At 39.8% G+C, this 21,258-nt stretch overlaps 1 protein-coding gene across 19 annotated transcripts in view; it reads right to left on the bottom strand.

Annotated features, from left to right (window-relative positions):
• Nucleotides 1-21,258, bottom strand: part of TENM2 (teneurin transmembrane protein 2) — a 750,319-nt gene that overhangs the window by 105,829 nt on the left and 623,232 nt on the right. For all 19 annotated transcript variants that reach the window (XM_082214667.1, XM_082214655.1, XM_082214668.1 and 16 more), the window contains 2 exons: nt 16,064-16,259; nt 11,841-11,942 (listed from right to left, as the gene is read on the bottom strand). In XM_082214667.1, the coding sequence (XP_082070793.1) occupies nt 11,841-11,942; nt 16,064-16,259 (298 nt within the window). The remainder of the gene's footprint in view (nt 1-11,840; nt 11,943-16,063; nt 16,260-21,258) is intronic.

Raw genomic sequence — 21,258 nt, 5'->3', positions numbered from 1 at the left:
ATCATTAAGTTTGCAGATGATACAACAGTTGTTGGTTTAATCACGGCTGGAGAGGGGGAGGTGGCCTATTGGAAGGAAGTTGAGCAGTTGGGGGAGTGGTGCAGGAAAAACAACTTACTCCTTAACTTAAAGAAAACAAAAGACATTATTGTGGACTTTAGGAAATGTAAATTGAATATTCAGCCACTTGTTATTTATTGAGGGGAAGTGCGTGGAACAGGTCTCGGTGTTTCGATTTCTGGGAATGGAGTTGAGAGATGACCTAACCTGGGGAGAAAACAGCAAAGACCTGGTGAAGAGAGCACAGCAGAGGTTATATTTTCTGAGAATCCTCTGGAAAAACAATCGCTCAAAGGACCTGTTGATGGCATTTTACCATTGTACTGTGGAGAGTGTATTAACTTATGGTCTGTGTGGTTTGGGAGCTGCATGGTCAGGGGAAAAACAATGCTGTTCAGGGTTGTAAAGACTGCGGAGAGAATAATTGGGTGCACTCTTCCCAACTTGGATCAAATCTATGCTTCCAGGTGCCATAAGAAAGCCGCAGGATAGTGCACACCCCGGAAATGATCTCTTTCAGCTTCTGCCTTCTGGGAGAAGGTACAGGTTTATAAAGACTAGGACTAGCCACCTGAGAAACAGTTTCTACCCAAATGCAATTTTGGTTTTAAACGCAGTGTAAAGCACCCCCGGGTGCAAGTAGATAAATAGGTACCGCTTACCAGCGGGAAGGTAAACGGCGTTCCGTGTGCGGCTCTGGCTCGCCAGAGCAGCGATGTCACGCTGGCCACGTGACCCGGAAGTGTCCCCGGACAGCGCTGGCCCCCGGCCAATAAATGTGAGATGGGCGCACAAACCCCACAGTCTGTCAAGACTGGCCCGTTCGGGCAGGGGTACCTTTACCTTTACCTTTAACAAGTCTCTATGGGAGTATATTGTATTTAAAAATGGGGTATCAGAGTTATTAGGGGGCTAACCAGGTTGGGATAGCTGGGATAGCAGGCTTGTTGGGTTTTGAATGTTTTATGTAGATTTTTCAATTTCGTTGTTCTGTATGGGACAACGACAATAACGGTTATCGTATCGTATTGTAAACATCCTTAACACAAATAACTGAAATGTTATAGAAAACTGTAATTACTCCTTACATTTTACCCGTTCAAAAGCATGAAGACCTGAATATGTGCATATTAACATGAAGGTATACTTATGTTATGGGACGTGGGTGGCGCTGTGGTCTAAACCACAGAGCCTAGGGCTTGCCGATCAGAAGGTCGGCGGTTCGAATCCCTGCAATGGGGTGAGCTCCCGTTGCTCGGTCCTAGCTCCTGCCCACCTAGCAGTTTGAAAGCATGTCAAAGTGCAAGTAGATAAATAGGTACCACTCCGGCAGGAAGGTAAATGGTGTTTCCGTGCGCTGCTCTGGGTCGCCAGAAGCGGCTTAGTCATGCTGGCCACATGACCCGGAAGCTGTATGCTGGCTCCCTCGGCCAATAAAGCGAGATGACCGCCGCAACCCCAGAGTCGTCCGCCACTGGACCTAACGGTCAGGGGTCCCTTTACCTTTTTATACTTATGTTATATAGTTATGTATATATTTATAGAAAGGTCATTTTAAAAAATCAAATAATGACTGTAAGCTATTACTATTTTAGGTATTAGCTATTTCTATTAATGTCAAGATGTGTTTATAAGTGCTGTGTGAGGCTGCTCCAAGAATAGAAGGTCTCAGTGCATCTCTCATATCCTGTCTAACCCTCCTCCTTCAGCTCAATCAACGAATGCATGCATAGACGTCCTGTCCCATTCTTTGTAACCACCTGGTGTGCTTGATGGGGATCCCTCCATGCATAGGAATTATGCTCACAGAAGGAGCGGACTGAACTCATTTGTTTTCAAGGGATTCTAAGAAGAAGATTATTGATACCCACTTAATTAGTTTACATCATATTTATTTTGAAATGAATGGAATGTAAAATAGATATATGTAAAATTTGTGGCTAATGATGTATATAATGTAATGTGTGTTGTTGTGTAGTGGTATGTACGGTATGTCTATGTTGATTGTTGAATAAAGTTCTTTTTAAGAAAGGAAATATCATGCTGATGTTACACAACACAATACATACAAAACAGTATGTACATACATACATGTACACAAAGAAAAAATGTAGAGGCTTCACAGCAGAAAGCATTTACTGGCTTCTGATTCATAGTTATGTCACAAACCACATGAATTTTTGTTTCTGACACTGCCCAACATGATTTTTAAAAAAAATCTATTTAATTAGACCAAAGCAATAAATTGCAGCTTATTTCTCATTATGATGACGCAGAAAATGGTGGGATCCCCGCCCAAGTCATGGTCATTATGTTTCCTGAATAACACTCAGGAAAGCTCAGGTTTGTGCTTCTGCAGCTCACTCCCTCTGTCAGGGCAGTCCAACTGTTATTCATGGCTCAACTATCTGTTCATTTCACTCTCTGTTATGAAAGCAATGGAAAATGTATGCATGTGGGGAAAGTTCCACAAGAACTTTCTAACACTTAACATGTAGCTCCTCCTCCTTATCACTTGGAACACTCTCCACTCTAGCACGGTCACTATGAGAAAGGCTCTCCACATTCATTCATTCATTCAAGCCTTCTTCCTGCAGGAGCCCAAGGCAATGAATACCATAACAATATAATCTACACCAGGCGTCAGCAAACTTTTTCAGCAGGGGGCCGGTCCACTGTCCCTCAGACCTTGTGGGGGGCTGGACTACATTTTGAAAGGGGGGAAATGAATGAATTAGGAATGCCCCACAAATAACCCAGAGATGCATTTTAAATAAAAGCATACATTCTACTCATGTAAAAACACCAGGCATGTAAAACTCATGTAAAAACACTAAGGCCCCTGGGCCTTAGTTTGCCTACCCATGATCTACACTATAAAACTTTTTTTTTTAAAAAAAAAACCCCCTAAAACAAAGCAGTAACAGCTGCTAAAATTTCAGTGGACATCCCTATCTCAAAGGCATTCTGTGTGGCAGCTGCTGTCATGTTTTCAAAAGCTGTCACGTGAAGACTCCTTACTGCGGCTTAAACACAGAGCTGTAATATCTAATTCTGAGCTATACTGCAGCAAAGAAGGGGGAGCTAATCCTGTGTAGAAAAGGCAAGTCCCAGTGCAGGGCCCTGCAGTCTGCTCCCTCAGCACAAGCACTCACAGGAGCAGGCTGAAGCTTTATGGACTGGGCTGTATTAGACAGTATGGTGGAAATCCTGTCTTTTATTATTTCAGATGTAAATGACAATTTAAGACAGAAGTTCATTATTCCACAGACCACTGGGAAGTATGCTGTAGACAGATGTGCAATCAATTTATTACCAGTGCTCTTCAAGCTGACCCTGTGAGAATCCTTCCTCAAGAGGATAATTAATTCTGCATCTGTAATAACTCAAGCCAAAATGTTCTTTTTAGCAGAAATTAAACTGCTGCTGCTGTGATATTGTATATGTTTTCCCCAATGAGAAAGATGGATGGTGGTTCACTAGGGTCTAAGCTGAAAACTACAAACTTATTCCATATCTAATTTTACTCTAACCTGGAAAAAAACTTCAGTTGTGAACAAAATGCTTCACAAACAGGCAATCTATTTTACTTTCCAAGCAATGAGCAGGAAGTGAAGATGTTGGGTTTTCTTATCTGTCAGAATTATATAATCTTATTTAACCCTTCAATCTTGAAACCCAGCACAGTCTTCAGAATGTATGTTTTAAAAGAGGGGAATTTCAATATTTTCCCAAAACCATTTCAACTATTTTCCCTCTTTCATTCCCATCCTCATTCAGGACATTTCCAACAGAAAAAAAACTCTTTCCAACTCTTTTTTTCTATTTCTGTTCTCACATGGCCAGCCCCCCATACTAACAGTTCCTGTCTCCTTAGTTTAACTCAGCGTGTTTCCTAATCCCAGTTTTCTCTTTCACCACCAAATTCTCAAGCTAACTTCCCTTAAGATCTGCATACCTGCTATCTAGGAAAGATAAGGTAAAGGTACCCCTGCCCGTACGGGCCAGTCGTGTCCGACTCTAGGGTTGTGCGCCCATCTCGCTTAAGAGGCCGGGGGCCAGCGCTGTCCGGAGACACTTCCGGGTCACGTGGCCAGCGTGACGAAGCTGCTCTGGCGAGCCAGCACCAGTGCCGCACACGGAAACGCCGTTTACCTTCACGCTATAAAGCGGTACCTATTTATCTACTTGCACTTAAGGGTGCTTTCGAACTGCTAGGTGGGCAGGAGCTGGGACCGAAAGACGGGAGCTCACCCCACCACGGGGATTCGAACCGCCGACCATGCGACTGGCAAGCCCTAGGCGCTGAGGTTTTACCCACAGCACCATCCGCGTCCACATCTAGGAAAGATAAGACTAACTAAATTGCATGTTTTGTTTGGCACCAGCAAGTACAGATTCCCTGCTGACACTAAACTTTCAAGGACAAAAATACTCCTTTAGCTCCAAGCAGAGCTGCAGCCAATATGACTGGTTGTTCAAAGCATTCATGTTGACAATGCATAGCTGAATGTTGAATTTAGAAGCAGAGAGGTTTCTTGAGTGGGTGGCTGTCCAATTGGTTGAGACCAGGAGACACTGTCTGTTTTCTTGAATCATGCTCGTCTAGCTTCCATCCAAATGAAGCTTAGGTTCAAAATTTGTCATCACGATCTGGTTGCTGCTACAAAAGCTTTTTCTTCTGAGGGTGGGTTCCATTTACATAATGTTTGGAAATATCAGCTATATAGGTTTGTTATTTTCTGAATTTTGAAATATTATGAAAAAATAGTTTACATTGCTTTTCAATTTTTAAATACTAATTTAAAAGACAAATATAAAAACGTATTGTTTTTGTGTGAAGTCACTGCAGGGTAGTACTTCTCTAGTAGTAATTGCATTTTTAACAGACTTCAGACAGGGATAGAGGCTGTTATCCTGTTTTATTGTTAAGTGGCCTTTGAAATGTGGTCACATTGGTATTGTAGGTGCACAATACCATTTTTACCACACAAACTGACCTTCTCAGGAGTCGTTGATCACCATAAATAAGGCCGACACCATCTAGCAAAAAAGGATTCCCAATTATGGATGATACTCACTCAGGCATACTTTGGGAAATTCTCAAACAGAAATGCAACCTTTAATGATCTATTTTTATTCTATCTTACAACTTACTTCTTCTTTCATTGTAAGTAAAACTATGGGCCACCGATTTGCCATTTGTGGTATAGATAACAGAAAACCAGGTAAGGCTTACAAAGCTTTATATTACTTTACATTCAGTACTCTTGGTTTTAAAAACTGCAAGAGAAACAGATACAGAGACACAAATGTATGACCATTCTCCTAATGAGAACTGTGGTAATAATTTAAATTTCTTATTCTAGTGCTATCAAACTACACATTAGCAGGCAAAAAAAGAGAATCATAGAAGGACAAAAAAATCATCAGGTGTGTCAAATTCCTGACATTCAGAAGCCATGTGGGGAAAGCAGCACACGCTGACTTAAGCACTAAAGTATAGATGCTTTAATTAATCCGGGGTGAATTTAATTGCTTTAGTTAAGTGGAAATCGGGTTAAAAATGATGCAGAGCATGCTGGGGTGTGTTAAAAACATGACATATGAGTTGGATGAATCGATAAATTAAAAGTGCACAGATGTTTTAATTAAACCCAGAGAAGTTAACCAAGATCACTAGAGACTTTTAAGCCCATGATTAATTCAATTCATTTTAAATACCTGTAGAGATATGAGGCTGCCTCCATTTTGAGAGTTATAAAAGTTCTCAATCAATAAGCACTTAAGCTGCTTGGGTAAAAAAAAGCCTTTAAGAATAACAGAAGGCAGATCACTGGGTTCAAGACTTGCTAGTACCAGCAGCTATGAGCAACTGGAAAGGATGAGAAAGAGAAGCAAAGACATAAGAATGTAAGAGCCTGGTGGATCAGACCAATGGCCCATTCAATCTGGTATCGTGCTCTTACAGTGGCCAACCAGATGCCTGTGGGAAACCCGTAAGCAGGACCTGAGCACAAGAGCACTCTTCCCTCCTCTGGTTTCCAGCAACTGGTATTCAGAAGCACTACTGCCTCCAACCATGGAGGTGGAACACAGCCATCATGGTAGTATTCACTGACAGCCTTTTCCACCAAGATTTTGTCTATTCCTCTTTTGAAATCGTCCAAGATAGTGGCCATCACTGCCTCCTATGGGACTGAGTTCCATAATTTAACTATGAGCTGCAAGAAGAAGCACTCCCCCCACCCTATCCCAAATCTTCAGTGGATATCCACAAGTTGTAGTGCTATGAAAGAGGAAGGAAAACGTTTCTCTGTCCTATGTCTCCATGACATATATAATTTTATACACTTCTATCATGTCACCTTTAAACTGAGAAGTCCCAAATTCTGTAACCTTTTCATATACAGGAAATCTCCCAACCCCTTGATCAATTTGGTTGTCCTTTTCTAACTCTCAAATAACCTTTCTGAGGTAAGGCAACCAGAACTGTACGCAAAATCCAAATGCAGTCACAAATTTAGAGAAGTGTGGAGCAATTAGATTCGGATACTGACTCAGGAAGGAAATATTTGAGGACTCCTGTACAGTGGGCAGGAGCTCATAGAGGGGAAGGATCTGGAAGCGCAGTTGTAACAAAATGGCAAGACATCATGATGGGATCGAAATGGCTACAACTTTATTGATTACAGAGGCAATTTGGTTATGGCATAGGCACTGGGTATGTATCAGCCAACCGGATTGCTGGCTGATAGCTCAGTCAGGATTGATCCAGGGGTTAAGGATCCCCCTATGGTGCAGATTGAATTGGTCAATCTCACCAGGTTGTCATTTGGGGTGTTCTATGGCCCACCACTCCCTGTCTGGAATTTCTAGCAGAACCTACTCCTGGACCCCTTTACCTGCATGCCCTGAATTTTGATCCAAGATCCAGAGGTGGGGCACCCAGCCATCCCCTAGTTTTTGGCTAAAGGATCCAATCTAATGCTTTTTTCAACCAAAGTTGTGACAGTTGCTATGAGGAAGGCAGAACCCCAAGACAAGCCCAATTTGTCCGCAGGCAAATTCTGCCCTGGCCCCGAATATGGCAACGGAGTAATTTCATAACAAGGCCATACACATGTTCTGCCTACTTTCCTCCAGGCAGAGCCAGAACATACTGGGTAGTTGGGCGGCATGCCCAATTCTGGTCTGTGCTGTCTGACCACAGCGCAGCTGACTTTTATGCCTTTGTGATGGACCTGACAGAAGACTGGCTCTGTGAGGTCTGCGACCAAAGCACCGTGCCCCCCCTCCCCCGAGCATAATTGGTCAATTTGAATTTGAAGTTTTTGGCAGCCAATCCTGCCAGCCCCTATGGGTGAAACTGACTGTGACGTCAGGAGGCCGTGCGAGACAGTCTCCCTCCAGCCGCGCAGGGCTGCACCTGCCACCACCGCGTGGATATGATTAGCAGTGGACAGAAGCCGACAGGGCAGTGGACAGAAAGTCTTGAATGACTTGCGACACAACTATCTGTTGGAGCTCCTCTACCCAAACCAACCTTTCCAGACCTTACAGTCAGCAGAAGAGCCCTTCTTGTTGTCCCACCAAGAATGGTTGTGTTATGTGGGACTCAAGGGAGGGCCTTTTCAGTAGTCACATACTAGTGTGGAATTCCCTTCCCCTGGAGACATAGATGACCACATTAATAATGAGCTTCTACTGCATAATCAAAATGTACCTTCACACCTAGGCTTATTGTGAAATCTAGCTCATGGAATAGTATTATACCGTAGTAGTTGAATTGTGGTATTTTTGTTACATTGATTTTATGATACTATTATTTGCTTTATTGTGAAAATGTTATATTATTTTAACTGATGAATTTTACTTGGAATCAAATAAAGCTCCTGGAGAACATATGATTCCACCTGAGTTCTATAAGGAATACATTGTGAAAATGTTATATTATTTTAACTGATGAATTTTACTTGGAAGCAAATAACGCTCCTGGAGAATATATGATTCCACCTGAGTTCTATAAGGAATACATAGAATGGTGGGTGCTTCTCCTGGCTGGGTTATTTAATCATATAATGTATATTGACTAACTGTCTTAAGTTATCTGTGCATGTAGGGAATTTTCCTGCTTTCTAGTTGCTGGACATCTTGCATGGACTAGGAGCCTACAGATGGTTGGAGGGCCCATCACATATGGTGTACAGTATTGGGCCCAGAAAATCCCATTAGTACTGTGAAGAAATCACATTTTAAAATGTATTTACAGGGACAAGCTGCTTAACAATCTATGATCCGGCTTTCCAACCCAGCTTTCTTTCTTCTCCTCTCCACCAACCCACTCTGTAGGGTCAAGGGAACACCAGAACAGTGTGTCAGGATTGTGCCATCTAGCAAGCTTGCACTGACAGAATAATCAGAAGAGTGCAACATTGAACTCCTTCCCATAGTTACCCCACTGTTATTAATTAAATGGGTCCATGCAATGAATATGCATACCAAATTTACAAACCCCTATGTTGCTAACCATGGGCCTAGCAAAGGTGAGGCAGGGGGCAGCTGCCCCCATAAATAAAATAAATTTAAGTATTAAGTTAATAAAAAACATACTTAACTGAGGTTCTGCCCCACAACATGAAGCCTGTCCCCCCCAACATAAATTCTGACTATGCCCATGTTGCTAACAATGGTTTAATGCCCCTGTTGATTACATTACTTCTTCTGACCCAGACTTTGTAAATGCTGTGAATGCTCTATGGATAACGAGTAAAAGGAACCTAACAAGATGGTAGATTTGTAGATACTGAGCCTTTCTCGGTTTTTTTTTTTATAAAACTGCATGAGAAGTGATCAGCAATGATTAAGATTTCATTAGTCTTATTTAAGAAAGGGAAATGTATGCCTGCTACCATTATGACAACTCCTGGATTTCTCTCAAGGTAATAGTTTCGCAGGAAAGTTCCAAACAGCATGACTGCAATGCACATTTTTGCTATTTGCATATGTGAGAGCCCCTGCTTTGCCTACAAGCTGCTGAGCAACTAAATATTTGGAGAATGCCAACATACTTTCACCAATGTCTAATTAAAGTCAATGTCTGTGTTTTCTAATAGTAACATTGTTTGGCCTTCAGTGACAGATGTGGACCAGCAGGAGTTGTCATTTCCAGTAGTTAGTATCTACTTACTTACCCACTAATTTGAAATTTACCTTGTCAAGTTCCTATACAGGAGGTCACAAGCATTCATGTAACATAGGGAGTGGATATGGCATGAGTACTCAGCTTGTCAGAGGTGGTAATCAAATGGTAAGCATTTAAACATGAAAATGGATACACTGTGTTTAATGGGCTTAATTATTTTAAACAAAACAAAATGGAAGGCTATTAATGAAATTTACAGAAACAACTACAACAACAACCTACCCTTATACTGATACTTAATGAAATAGGACCATCCTTTGCCAGCAGTCAAAAATAAACGAAGTGAAAGCAGTAAAATGATGAAGCCACACAGGCTGGGATGGGGGGAAATGCTGACAAAAAACTGAGCTTAAGAAAGCAAAACACTTTTATGGACAGAAAGGGGAAGTAATTGTAGAAGGGTGGTGGTAGTACAAAGTAGTTATCTAAAGGTAACAAAAATTCAATTAAAATTATTAAGGTAAACAAATGGTTTTTATGTTTATTCGCTTAAGCTTATCCACTTAAATGCCACTAACTGGATAGTGTAAATGCCACTAACTGGATATTGCTAGTTGTGTCTCACAGCATAGTCTTAAGCACATGTACTGGGGTGTAAGTCCCATTGGGTCTTACTTCTGAAGAAACATGTATAGGTTTGCATTGTTAATTTCTCTGAATCACATATCTCAGAATCAAATACTGCCCTTTAAGTTAGCTACAATAGCCACAGACCTATTTATATTAATCATTTATGAAAGTAATGCAAGCCTTCAGTTTTCAACACATGTGCTATGCAATCCTATGCATTTTTACTCAGAAGTAATAGCCACTGTGTCCAATGGGGCTTACTCCCTAGTAAGCGTGTTTGGAATTCCTGTGGACCCCATAGAGAACATGTAACTTATTGAAATTGAGTCCAGGGTTGTTGTTGTTTTGTTTTTTGTTTTTCCTTAAGAGTGATGCAGAAACAAACATGACAACCAACTAAGGCAGATATCAGTAGTAGGTGAATATCATGTAACAATATAACTCATGGAAACCCTTTCACAAGATATATGTTCCCTTGATTTTTCCTTGCTGTGGTTACTTCTCCAATCACATATAAAAATTGCTTCTTTACAACATTTAAACTGGCTAAGTAATGGCTAAAAAGCCTTTTAAAAAATGAAATAAACTTTGCCTGTAGAGACATACAAATAACATACCTTAAAACATAAATAAAATTCACTTCCAGAGATTAACAGGCATAGCAAATATTCTTTGCAATGTACAGCATGAAGATAACAAGTGTCACTATTATTCCTACTGTTACTACAGCATAAATAAACTACTATAAGTTTTACAAAGTAGCATACTGAGACGATTAATCACTGGGATTACAACATTAGTTTTCTTTTTCACATACATGACAAAATCATACCATTCTGAGTTAAAACTCTTTCTCCAGTCACTCTAGTCAACTTAAATAGTCACCTTTTCAACCTAAGCTGTATCCCCAAAATGGGCAGTCATTAGATTTCTTCTGTTAAAAGATGACTTATCAACACTTTACTTCTCAAACTGTTATTGTTGTTTTTAAAAAAGTTGTCTTACTATTTCCTAACAACTTTACTTTCTTCTTTACACCACTTGACGGATGGTGCAAACATTGTCAGGCATATATCCAACAGATTGTAACAAAAGAGGGATTACAAGAAAACAGGGATCATGTAGCCAGAAGATGTCATCACAATACTAGCCTTCATGCATGACTAATATGTGGAGCGCAAGCACAGTGAAAGGGGTTGTGGGGCCACATGTTCAGCACTGCACCCAAAGACGTGCTGCTGCTCCTGTTCCTGGGCAATCAGGTTACAAAATCACATGGGAAGACTCCCCACATAGAGAAGGATCATGCCATATATAATGGCAGGATCCTAAATCTCATGGTTAGGCTACAATATAAACATTAATAGTATTAATATTAATAGATACTTCTGTATATGCATTAGTAATAATAATAGTAACAACAACAACTTGCCTTTCTTTGTGTGTTATATGCTACATATGTGGACAGCCGAACTCTAGTGTTTGTCCCATTGGAATTAACTGGCAGGAAACATCTTTATGAACCTCTTAAATATAATTAGTAAGTATAATAGCCCTATGCTAAGTCCTAAATGTTGCAGTAACAAAAAAAGCCTTACACTTGAAAAAACATGCTACAAAAATACTTTCTGCAAAAACATAGGATTAAATGCAACAGGCTTTACACCAGTGTGAGAATAAAAGAGATGCCAGTGCCAATGATCTAAACAAACCCGGACTTTATCAATTGTACAATTTAATGTTAATATTTTGTGGGCGTGAGATGGAGATGGAAAGATGCATTTGTAGGATTGGGCTGCTACTCACTCTACATTTGATTCTTTTTTTCTTGTATAGCGTAGCACAGAAATTAAGTCTCACTTTCAAAAGTCCTACAGGAAAACAGAACTCCAATATGTCTTAGGTAGAATGTTACACAAATCATTTTCACTACAGTGACAAATGATTCCTATAGCACAGGATAAAACACATAATGAGGAATATTTGAAGACAAATATAACACTACCTTTAGCACAATCTGCTCCATGGTAGCCAGGAAAACAGTGACAAATTCCAGACACACATTCGCCATTCCCATGACAATTACGTGGACAGTCCTGCACAGAATCTGAAAGACAGGTGCAATTAATGTGTTAGCCGCTCCCTTTTTAGTCTATGGTGATGTTATTTTTTAATGGTCACACACAATGTAAGTTCAACAACTGAACTCCATAATTAGAAGTTACCTGAAGAAAGATAAAAATGTTAACACGTCTAAGAAGTATATCTCTTAAGGATTCTTGAATCACAAAGACTGTGTTTAACAGGTGGTTTCTGTAAACTTTTTCCATTTTCTTTTGCTTTGGCAAAGCTGGTGTTTCCGCTACATGGAAAAAACCTATTATATTGCACTTGTAGGCATTAAACAGACCTATTTTCCATATGAGGAAAAGAAGAAGCAGAGAGGTCCCTTCTGTCATATAATGAGTCCAAATTACACAGTCACAGCCAGGGGTCTCTTGCGCTAATGATTAGAACGAGTCACTGTAACTTTGGTAACCGACTGCAATTGTATATTATGAGTCAGAAGGGAGGTTCCTATACAGTATAAGATGTGGTTTTTGTTACTGTATGTAGCTTTTGTGTGTGATAATTGCTATACCTTGACAATAGTTTTGCATGCACAAAGCATGCTAATGTGGCAATTTTTCAACCTGTTTTCCACAGCTTAACGTATTATACTTATGTTTGAGATACTGGAAGCACAAGCATAATACTGCATCAATCTCAATATAGAAATTATGTTATTATTGCTGTATTTCATGTGAAAATGTTCTTCATTTGCATAAATGTAGGAAAGCATATGTAAAGGACCTCCATGTTTGAAAGCTTGATTTTACAGCTACTTTTGTTTTTATCTACCCTATTAATCAATTACTTTCAAAGTTATAACACAATAACCATAATTCTGTCACATGTAAATTATTAGTGCATAAATTTAACAGCAAAAATCTGCAATTTAAAAAGTTATACATTTAGAAAACGCTGAAAGTACAACCCTTCTTTTAACAATGGAATCTTATCATGTCTATTCAGAAAAAAAGTCTGAAGGAATTCAGTGGGAATTGCAGCTACATACTACATAAGAGTTATTGCTGAGAGTATTTTGTATCTAATCTTAATATGAGGTCATATTTTAGATTACTGCCTCTGGCAATACTTTTCACTTTTTCAAAAGCTATTCATTTCACCCTTCATGTCATTCCTTGTATTTTTCATATTTAGACTGTGAGTGCTGCTGTTTATTCAGCCAAAGTAGCAGGGACAAGATTTGCAGAAGTACTGAAAATATTTAAGGGGGAAAAAAACATAAGGAGGTACTGTTGGGAGACTCTACAGAAATTCCAGAATTCAATTTGCTTCCTAGTACTCTGATAGAAAATGTCCGGCCAAAAAAATGGCAATGGAATACAAAATCAGCTACTATATCATCAGTTCAATATTTTGCTGCTGACATAGTATTGTCAGATTTTAAAATTGTATCATAATTTAAATATAAGTTATCTGGGTTCCAAATCTGTACAGCAGGCTTCCCAGCTATAAGTATTTTCCTAATTTGAGGCTGGTGTGGGGAGCAGGGTCTGCAACAGAGCAAAAGTGTTGAGTCTCCCTGTCTACATGGTTACAACTGTGTGGATCATAACTGAATAGGGCTGAATAAAAGTGCAATGTACTTTATGAACTTATGCTTGTGGGTGTGGGTGTACAAACACAAATAATTTATATACTTCTGTAAAATATAAAGAGCAAAAAAAGGTACTACTGTATTGTTCAGTCTTCTGAAATTATATACCAATTGAAATGACAAAAAGCAAACCATGTAGTAAACCAAAAACCACGTAGTAAGACAAAAAATAAACCATGTAGTAAAAAGGGCATTGCCAATAATAATAATCAGCATTTTTGAACATTATTTACAGTACTTGATAGGAATTATATAAACTGGCTGTAAACATTTTCTAGTTCTCTCATGCATTGAATAATATTCCTATATATTCAGATCGTCTGTGTATTTAGTATGAGAATATCTGGTTGACACTGGCATTTTTTCTTCTATTTCATCTGGGTCGAGATTTCAGACCTCTCAATCTATCTCGAAGCTGAAAGTTCTCATAATAGATATGTGTCAAAGAACCTCTGAACTGAATAAAAGACTGTTCTTTTCTTCACATTTCAGGCCAATTACTATCATTGCACCATCAAGACTTCTACCTAACTATTACACCTATTACCTTCGACTTTCTCATAAACTGTACTTCATTTCTAGCAACACTTTCAGACCAAGCTATATAGACGAAAATGTTGCAAGCTACCGAACATGCATTACTAGGATATCTTTGGCATGTTGGGCATCTGTGTCTATTGTGGCAAGGTGTATACTGTATATATCTCAATTATGTGTTTGCATGGGGTGTATGGGGTCTTAGCGGAGTAGCACCTCTGGTGTGGGACACATCATGCTCCCTCTGGGGTAGTTTGTCTACCTTTACCCCCCAACCCTGCATTCAGCTCTCACCTGTGGCTTCTAGAAGCTGTCAGCATGTGACAGCGAACCCACCCCAGGACTGGCTTTGACTGGATGGCTAAACCAGGTGAGGGTAGCCAATGGGTCTTAAACCGTCCATGAGTTTGGGACTTTCCCTGCATGCAAATACAAGCTTCAGTGGATTGAGTGGACGAGACCAAAAGTGGGTCCAACAGTCAAGAAGGCAGTCACTACATGTGCTGTAAAGGGAAATGAGGGCCAGATAGGGTTCATCAAACTGGGAAGGTAGCCCATCTAAGAGAAGGAAAACCAAACGTCTGTTGCATTGCAGCCATACTTATTTGTGAGAAAGTCTTCGGGAGGAAACCTAGAGGAAAAATCTGTACCCACTGCCTTGCAGGACATCTTTGGGAAAAGAAAGGGCTAAGGAGTAAACCCTACACAAGCTGGAGTGAGGTGTCCATGACAGTAGGGTGGCGTCTTATTTGCCTCCTTCTAGCAACTCCTGCAGTGACGACAAATGCATTGCTCTGCTTTCCTTTGAACCACATCAGCAAGGCTGAGAGGCAGGGACTTGTTGCCTGCGCAGCCCAGGACCTCTATATGCACTGCCCAGCCTTGCGTCCCAGAGAGGTTATTCTGATGCTTACTAAGGCAGTAAAAACAGTGTGGAAGGCAGCAGTTACGAGTTACCAATGTCTGCAGCCACAGCAGTCTGCAGCAACTTGGCTTCATCCCCAGAGCCACACTCCATTGTCTCTTGAGACAGACGGATGCCAACAGAACAAAATGTGTTTGTATGTACACATATGCATATTCTGTTACTACAGCCTACTTCTTGGCTATTTCCTGTTTCTGGGAAAATTTGAAGTTATACTGTCAGGAAAGCCCAAAAGATCTTTCTTGATAGCAACATTTTCTCAAATTTATACAGAGAATTTCCATCTAATTTTGTTGGTTTTTAAAATTATGTATATTGTACTATATATTAAAGACTATCCTTAGTGCAAACAGACCGAAGGACAGATGTTTACCCTCTGGTCTGCTCCAAAACCACATGCCCCCCAACTTACATGTGATTGGTTGAAAAGCCCACAACCCCTGTGGTCAGTAGGGCTGACTGAAAAGGAAGTGACTCCCAATGTCATGCTGGAACCAGAGGAGGAGCCCTGCTTGGCTGCATTAGGCCCCACCCACAGCTTCCTGCCAAGCAGCAGGTAAGGCGGGCCTTAGTGCAATATATTACTAATTAATTAATTAATTAATTAATTAAAATTTTATACTGTCCTATACCCACAGGTCTCAGGGCAGTTCACAGGATAAAAATCACAATATAAAAACACAAAATACATACAATATTCAACATAAAACAAGAACAACCCAATAAGCCTCCCACATCCACCATCACAACCCTCAAAAAATGAAGTTCTATAATTTTTTCTTATCAGACACTGTAATTTATAACACAAAGAAAAAGCATTAATCATTTATTTGGTCATTGTCACATTGTGTAATATCTGAGGCAGGTCTGTCTTTCCCCCCTTAGATTCAAGCATGATTGCTAAATTTATATTTATTAAAATTATGCAGTCCCTGACTATACTGAGTTCTATAAAGTAAATTCGTTTAAAATTGCACCCTGAGCATCTTTTCCACATCTTACAGCCAACCAATCGCAGAGTCCACAGCCAAGGCATACATACCCAAAATAACAGTATTGAAAGACACGACTTCTTTATCCTTTCCATCATTGTAAAAGGCAAGGTGCCAGGACCCCACATCCAAGTACTGAACAAATACAGCTTCATTCTGGACGAGAGTCTGGATGCTCCGGCGCTCTCGTGGAGATTCCACCACACTCCATTTCTCTTTCCCATCCAAACGCTCCATGAAATCATACTATTGGATAGAAGATCAGGGAAAGGCATTTCATTATAAATTTAAATTGATGGTATTCTTATTCTTCTTTCTTGTATCCACCCATCTGTCTGGGTTGCCCCAGCCATTCTGGGTGGCTTCCAACAGAATGCAGTGGTACCTCTGGTTGCGGATTGGATCCCTTCCAGAGGTCCGGTCAGATCCTGAGGTTTCCGCAACCTGAGGACCACTTCTGCGCATGCACATGCGGCAAAACTCGGTAAAATACTTTCGGGTTTGCCGTGCACACATCCCGAAGTTTACGTAATCAGAGATTCAACGGTATACAAAAACACAATAGAATATCACACATTAAAAACCTCCTGATACAAAGCTGCTTTCAGATGTCTATGGAAGATCATATAATTATTTATTACTTTGACATCTGATGGATGGCATTCCGCAGGGCGGATGCCACTACCGAGAAGGCCCTCTGCCTGGTTCCCTGGAACACCTCTCAATGAGGGAACCACTAGAAGGCCCTCGAAGCTGGACCTCTGTGTCCAAGCTGAAAAACGGGGGTGGAGATTCTCCTTCAGGTATATAGGGCCAAATCAGTTAAGAGCTTTAAAGATCCACACTAACATTTTTAATTGTGCTCAGAAAAGTACTAATACTGTTCAGTATTTCATGCCTTTATTTTCACTGTAATAATGGTTAATCTTGGCACCTACTTCTAATGCTATCAGGAATAAATAAATACACAATAAGGAGAAATAGGCAGCTTTATATGGTTATATATATTTTTAATATCCCAATAACTTTTACAGGCCTGTTTTTTTACAATATAAACTACATACTTTCACTTTTATATTATCATGGATACTCTACTACTATAACTCACTCCCAGAATGCAGAGCAATGTGGAAATGAAGTTATTGGGTGGTATTACTCAGAGCTGATCTATTGAAATTAGTGGGTCTAACAATTCTTTTCATTACAGGTGCACTTTGAGTAATTCTTATTTGAATTTGTCTAATCCTCTTTTAAGCCATCCAAGTTGGTGGGCATTACGAAATCTTGCAGGAGTGAATTCCATAGTTTAACTCTGTGCTGTGTGAAGAAGTACTTTATTTTGACTTCCAACATTCAGCTTTCTTGAATGTCTCCCAAGTATTATGGGAGAGAAAGAAAAACCTTTCCTTATCAACTTCCTCCACACCAGCTACAAATGTTGTAACCTTCCATCACAGGGGAGTTACTCCACACACCTTGAACATTTTGGTTGCTATTCTCTGAACCTTCTCTAGCTCTACAATATCCTTTCTGAAATGCAGTGACCAGAACTGTATGCAGTGTTCCAAGTGAGCTCACAACATAAGATTTGCATAACAGCATTATTATATTGGCAGTTTTATTTTCAACCCCTTTCCTAATGGTTAGCATTCCTGCATCATCACTGAGACATTTCTATGCTGGTGTGGTGGTATCAACTAGCTTATTCTGCATGATATCCTGATAAACTGGGTAGCTGAGAAATAGCATTGCCTCAGGTCAAATTTAGCACTGGACACTAGCCCTCAACCATTTAGCTCACAAGAGCATTGTAATAAATTTTAAAAAATAAAAAATTGTCCGGTAGCACCTTCCAGAACAAACTTAGTTGGTCGCTAAGGTGCTACTGGGCAATTTTTTAATTTATTTTGACTGCTTCCTACCTGAATCAAGAGTACTGTAAGGCAGCTATATAACCCATTGCAACCCAGTTGGGCACATCAACAGGAATTCTAATGGAGACCAGTTGCTTAGGATCTCATTTGAAACATGTCTGTACTAATAGTCCACATCAAATAAAGGTACCTTCATTTGAATAAACTGTATTAATATGAAACTAATAAAACCTAATAAAACTGGAAGCAAGCAGAAATATCTGGTCACCAATAATTGTAGGCTGATGATAACATCCGACCCAAATTGTTTGAGGAATGGAGTATGTCTTAAATGAGATGTATAATGCTCTGAACTTAATTGAACAAAACCTGTTCCCTCATCTTGGGCATAATTCCACATAGATTGGTACAGATTTCTTTATCATCAATGTGTGAGTATATGACAGCCTGATAGCCTTTAAAGCCCTTTTATGGATACAGTCTTACGATTTATACACAAACATATCAAATATTGTAATAGTTCCCAATGAAAATGTGTCTTGTTTCAGGCACATTTATCTCTCTAGCTGCTGATAGAGATAGATGGATGTGTCTGAAAGAAAGATGTATGCACTCAATATTAAGTTACCATAACTATGTGTTCTCTAATACTGGCATGCACAAACCAAATAGATGTCATATAAAAGGATGAGTCATTTGGAAGATGCTTGCCTTGAACCTTTAATATGCCTCCATTATGAAAACTAATCATTGTATTGCAAAGTGAGTTTTGCTAAATAATTCTTAAATCTTTATTTAGTAAAGTATTTATTTTCCAAAAAATGAGGGTCATCCTCCTCTAGAATTGTGGAACTGCTTTCAATAACAAAATGAAAAGGTTCTCAGCGGTTTTCTTCCAGATGCCAAACATGTGCCTGGTGCTTTGCTCATAAAAATAGAGGACTCACTAAGTGATCCAAATGTAAATCTGCTAATATTCTTAAGCTTAGTTACCACTGAAATTATAACTCTAGGTGTATGCTGGACTACTTCGGAGCACAGGTGGAGCTTATATGATTGAGTGCTCCTCCATACAAAAATCTATTCACATAAGAAACTGCCTATGCAGAATTTCTGGTGGTGGTGATGGTTTATGAAGGAGCGTGCAATCATGTGAATTCCCACCTGCCGCCTGAAATGAAACAGCCAAGTCACAGGTTTATCACTTCAGTTACAACTATGTCTTAGGAAAGCACAGTAGAACTAAAAGGTTGAATCCAACATATACATTGGTATGAAAAATAAAAAGCACAAAGGCTTTTTATCAGCCCCTCAGTCTAGCATCTTTGACAAATGTTATTTAAACCTAGCTGTCAAGAGGAGGTTGAGGAGGAAGGAGAGGTTAAAGACACAGTCATTAGCCTTTTGGAAAATATCCTGATTGGGATAACACCCTTGGAAAAACAAAGTTTATTGCTCTTTGGAAGGTTTGCTCACTGAGGGTCAACACAGAACAGTGTAGCAATAAAAGCTGACATTTCTCACTGGCAACATGCTGCTCTGCTTGGATTGTGTTGGCAGACTCTTCTGCCTCCCCTGCGTCTGATACTGATTCTATCTCAGACAGCAGGCAGGCTCAGCAGTTGGTAGGATCAAAGAGGAACAGCACACTGAGGAGCTAAAATGGTTTGAAGTGGCTGTAGCTGCAGGGACCTGGTCTCATTCCACAACTAGAAGTGCAACACTATTGTTAAACAGATAAGCCATTCGAGTTGACCCACTGAAAATGCCTGTTTAATTTATGTATACAACAGAGCCCTGGGGAAAGGTAACATGCTTGCAGAGTGCCTTGTATATTTTGTTGTCTCTGTTCCATGTTTAGTCGTTCATCAGAGCAGTTTACTCAAACAAAAAGGGAAAACCTCAGCTTTCATGACACCAGTAATAAATTAAATAATACCAGTAATAAATAAAGTTTTGGTCCAATCGATACTTGCAGAACCTGACCTGTAATCTTACTTGAGTTACCTCTTAACAACATTACACTGTCATGTGAGCAGTTTGCTGAGTACGTAGAAAATTTCTTTAATGTATCCTATGATAACTGGCAATGTTTTGAATTTCTATATGGTTCTTTACAGAGAAGTATTATGATGATACTACAAAATGGGGGCGGGGAAGAAGGGATGAGCTGACTTTTTGTTATTTGAGGTGCTGCACGAATTATAGCTAACTAATTAAATCAAAGAATATTTTACTGTTAGAGCAAACCAGCCCCAGACAAAAATCCTAGGTCTGATTCTGCTTTACCACTTGGTCACTTGGCTCATTGCTTTGCATTTTTCAGCTCTATTGATCTGATATAGTGCACTATTATAATAAATTGTTTTTACAAAATGTTCTTGCTGAAAATGTCATATTCTCCCTAAAGCCATGGATAGATAGATAAAAGTGTAAGATGTGGGCCACGTAATGAAAGACAGTGACAGCATTTCTGCTAATCAGGAAGAAACGCTGCAGATTCTACCCACGCAGCATAGAGGTCTTTGAAAATGTTGAGCACTGACCATTCTAGACATCTCAAAAGAACTATATTTCTTAGGAAAGAATGGATCTGTAAACAGAAAGAGCCACCGTATAGAAACAAAAATGTTAAGAGTTACTGTAAAGCAGTTATGGAACCTGTGGCCCTTCAGGTGTTCTTGGACTACAGCTCCCATCATCCTTCATCATTGGCTATGCTGGCTTAGGCTGATAAGAAGCTAAGTCTAACAAATTTAGCCTGGATAGCTCAGTTGGTGCTGATAACCAAAGGCTGCAGGTTCGATCCCCGTATGGGACAGCTGCATATTCCTGCATTGAAGGAGGTTGGACTAGATGATCGTCATGGTCCCCTCCAACTCTATGATTCTATCTGATCCCAATATCTGGAGCACCACAGATCTCCCCACTCCTGTTATAACAAACCCAGCTCTTGTAAACCAATAAAAGGCCCCTTCCTATGCTTTGTGCAAGATTTGTATTTTTTTTAAAAAAATAACTTCGAATTGTTATAGCAATTCAAAGTAAGGCTGGATAGGATGGGTTGACATCCCACTTCTTTTTCAAACTAAAATATAGCCATGCCACTTCCTTTCAGGTGAACATCAGGCTGAACAGTTCTACTTCCTTTTTTCCTCCCACTTCTAAACCATCCAGCTTCCTCACCTCCCCCCTCCCCAAGATCAGGCATAGGCTTGTTATAAAGAATTTTTCTCTTCACCAGCCTTTTATTTGCAATCTTGTCTATCCTGCTCATCACAGAGAAGCTGTTGATATAACAGAAGCAAATGCAATCGGATGCAGTGCTTCCTTGGTTTTGAGGTGAAGTTGTCCTTGATGCTCCTATGAAG

Source organism: Podarcis vaucheri (genome assembly GCF_965113315.1).
Source record: "Podarcis vaucheri genome assembly, chromosome: 2".
Classification (NCBI taxonomy): domain Eukaryota; kingdom Metazoa; phylum Chordata; class Lepidosauria; order Squamata; family Lacertidae; genus Podarcis; species Podarcis vaucheri.
Note: the sequence above shows the minus strand (reverse complement) of the source record. Positions and strands in the feature narration are given on the sequence as shown.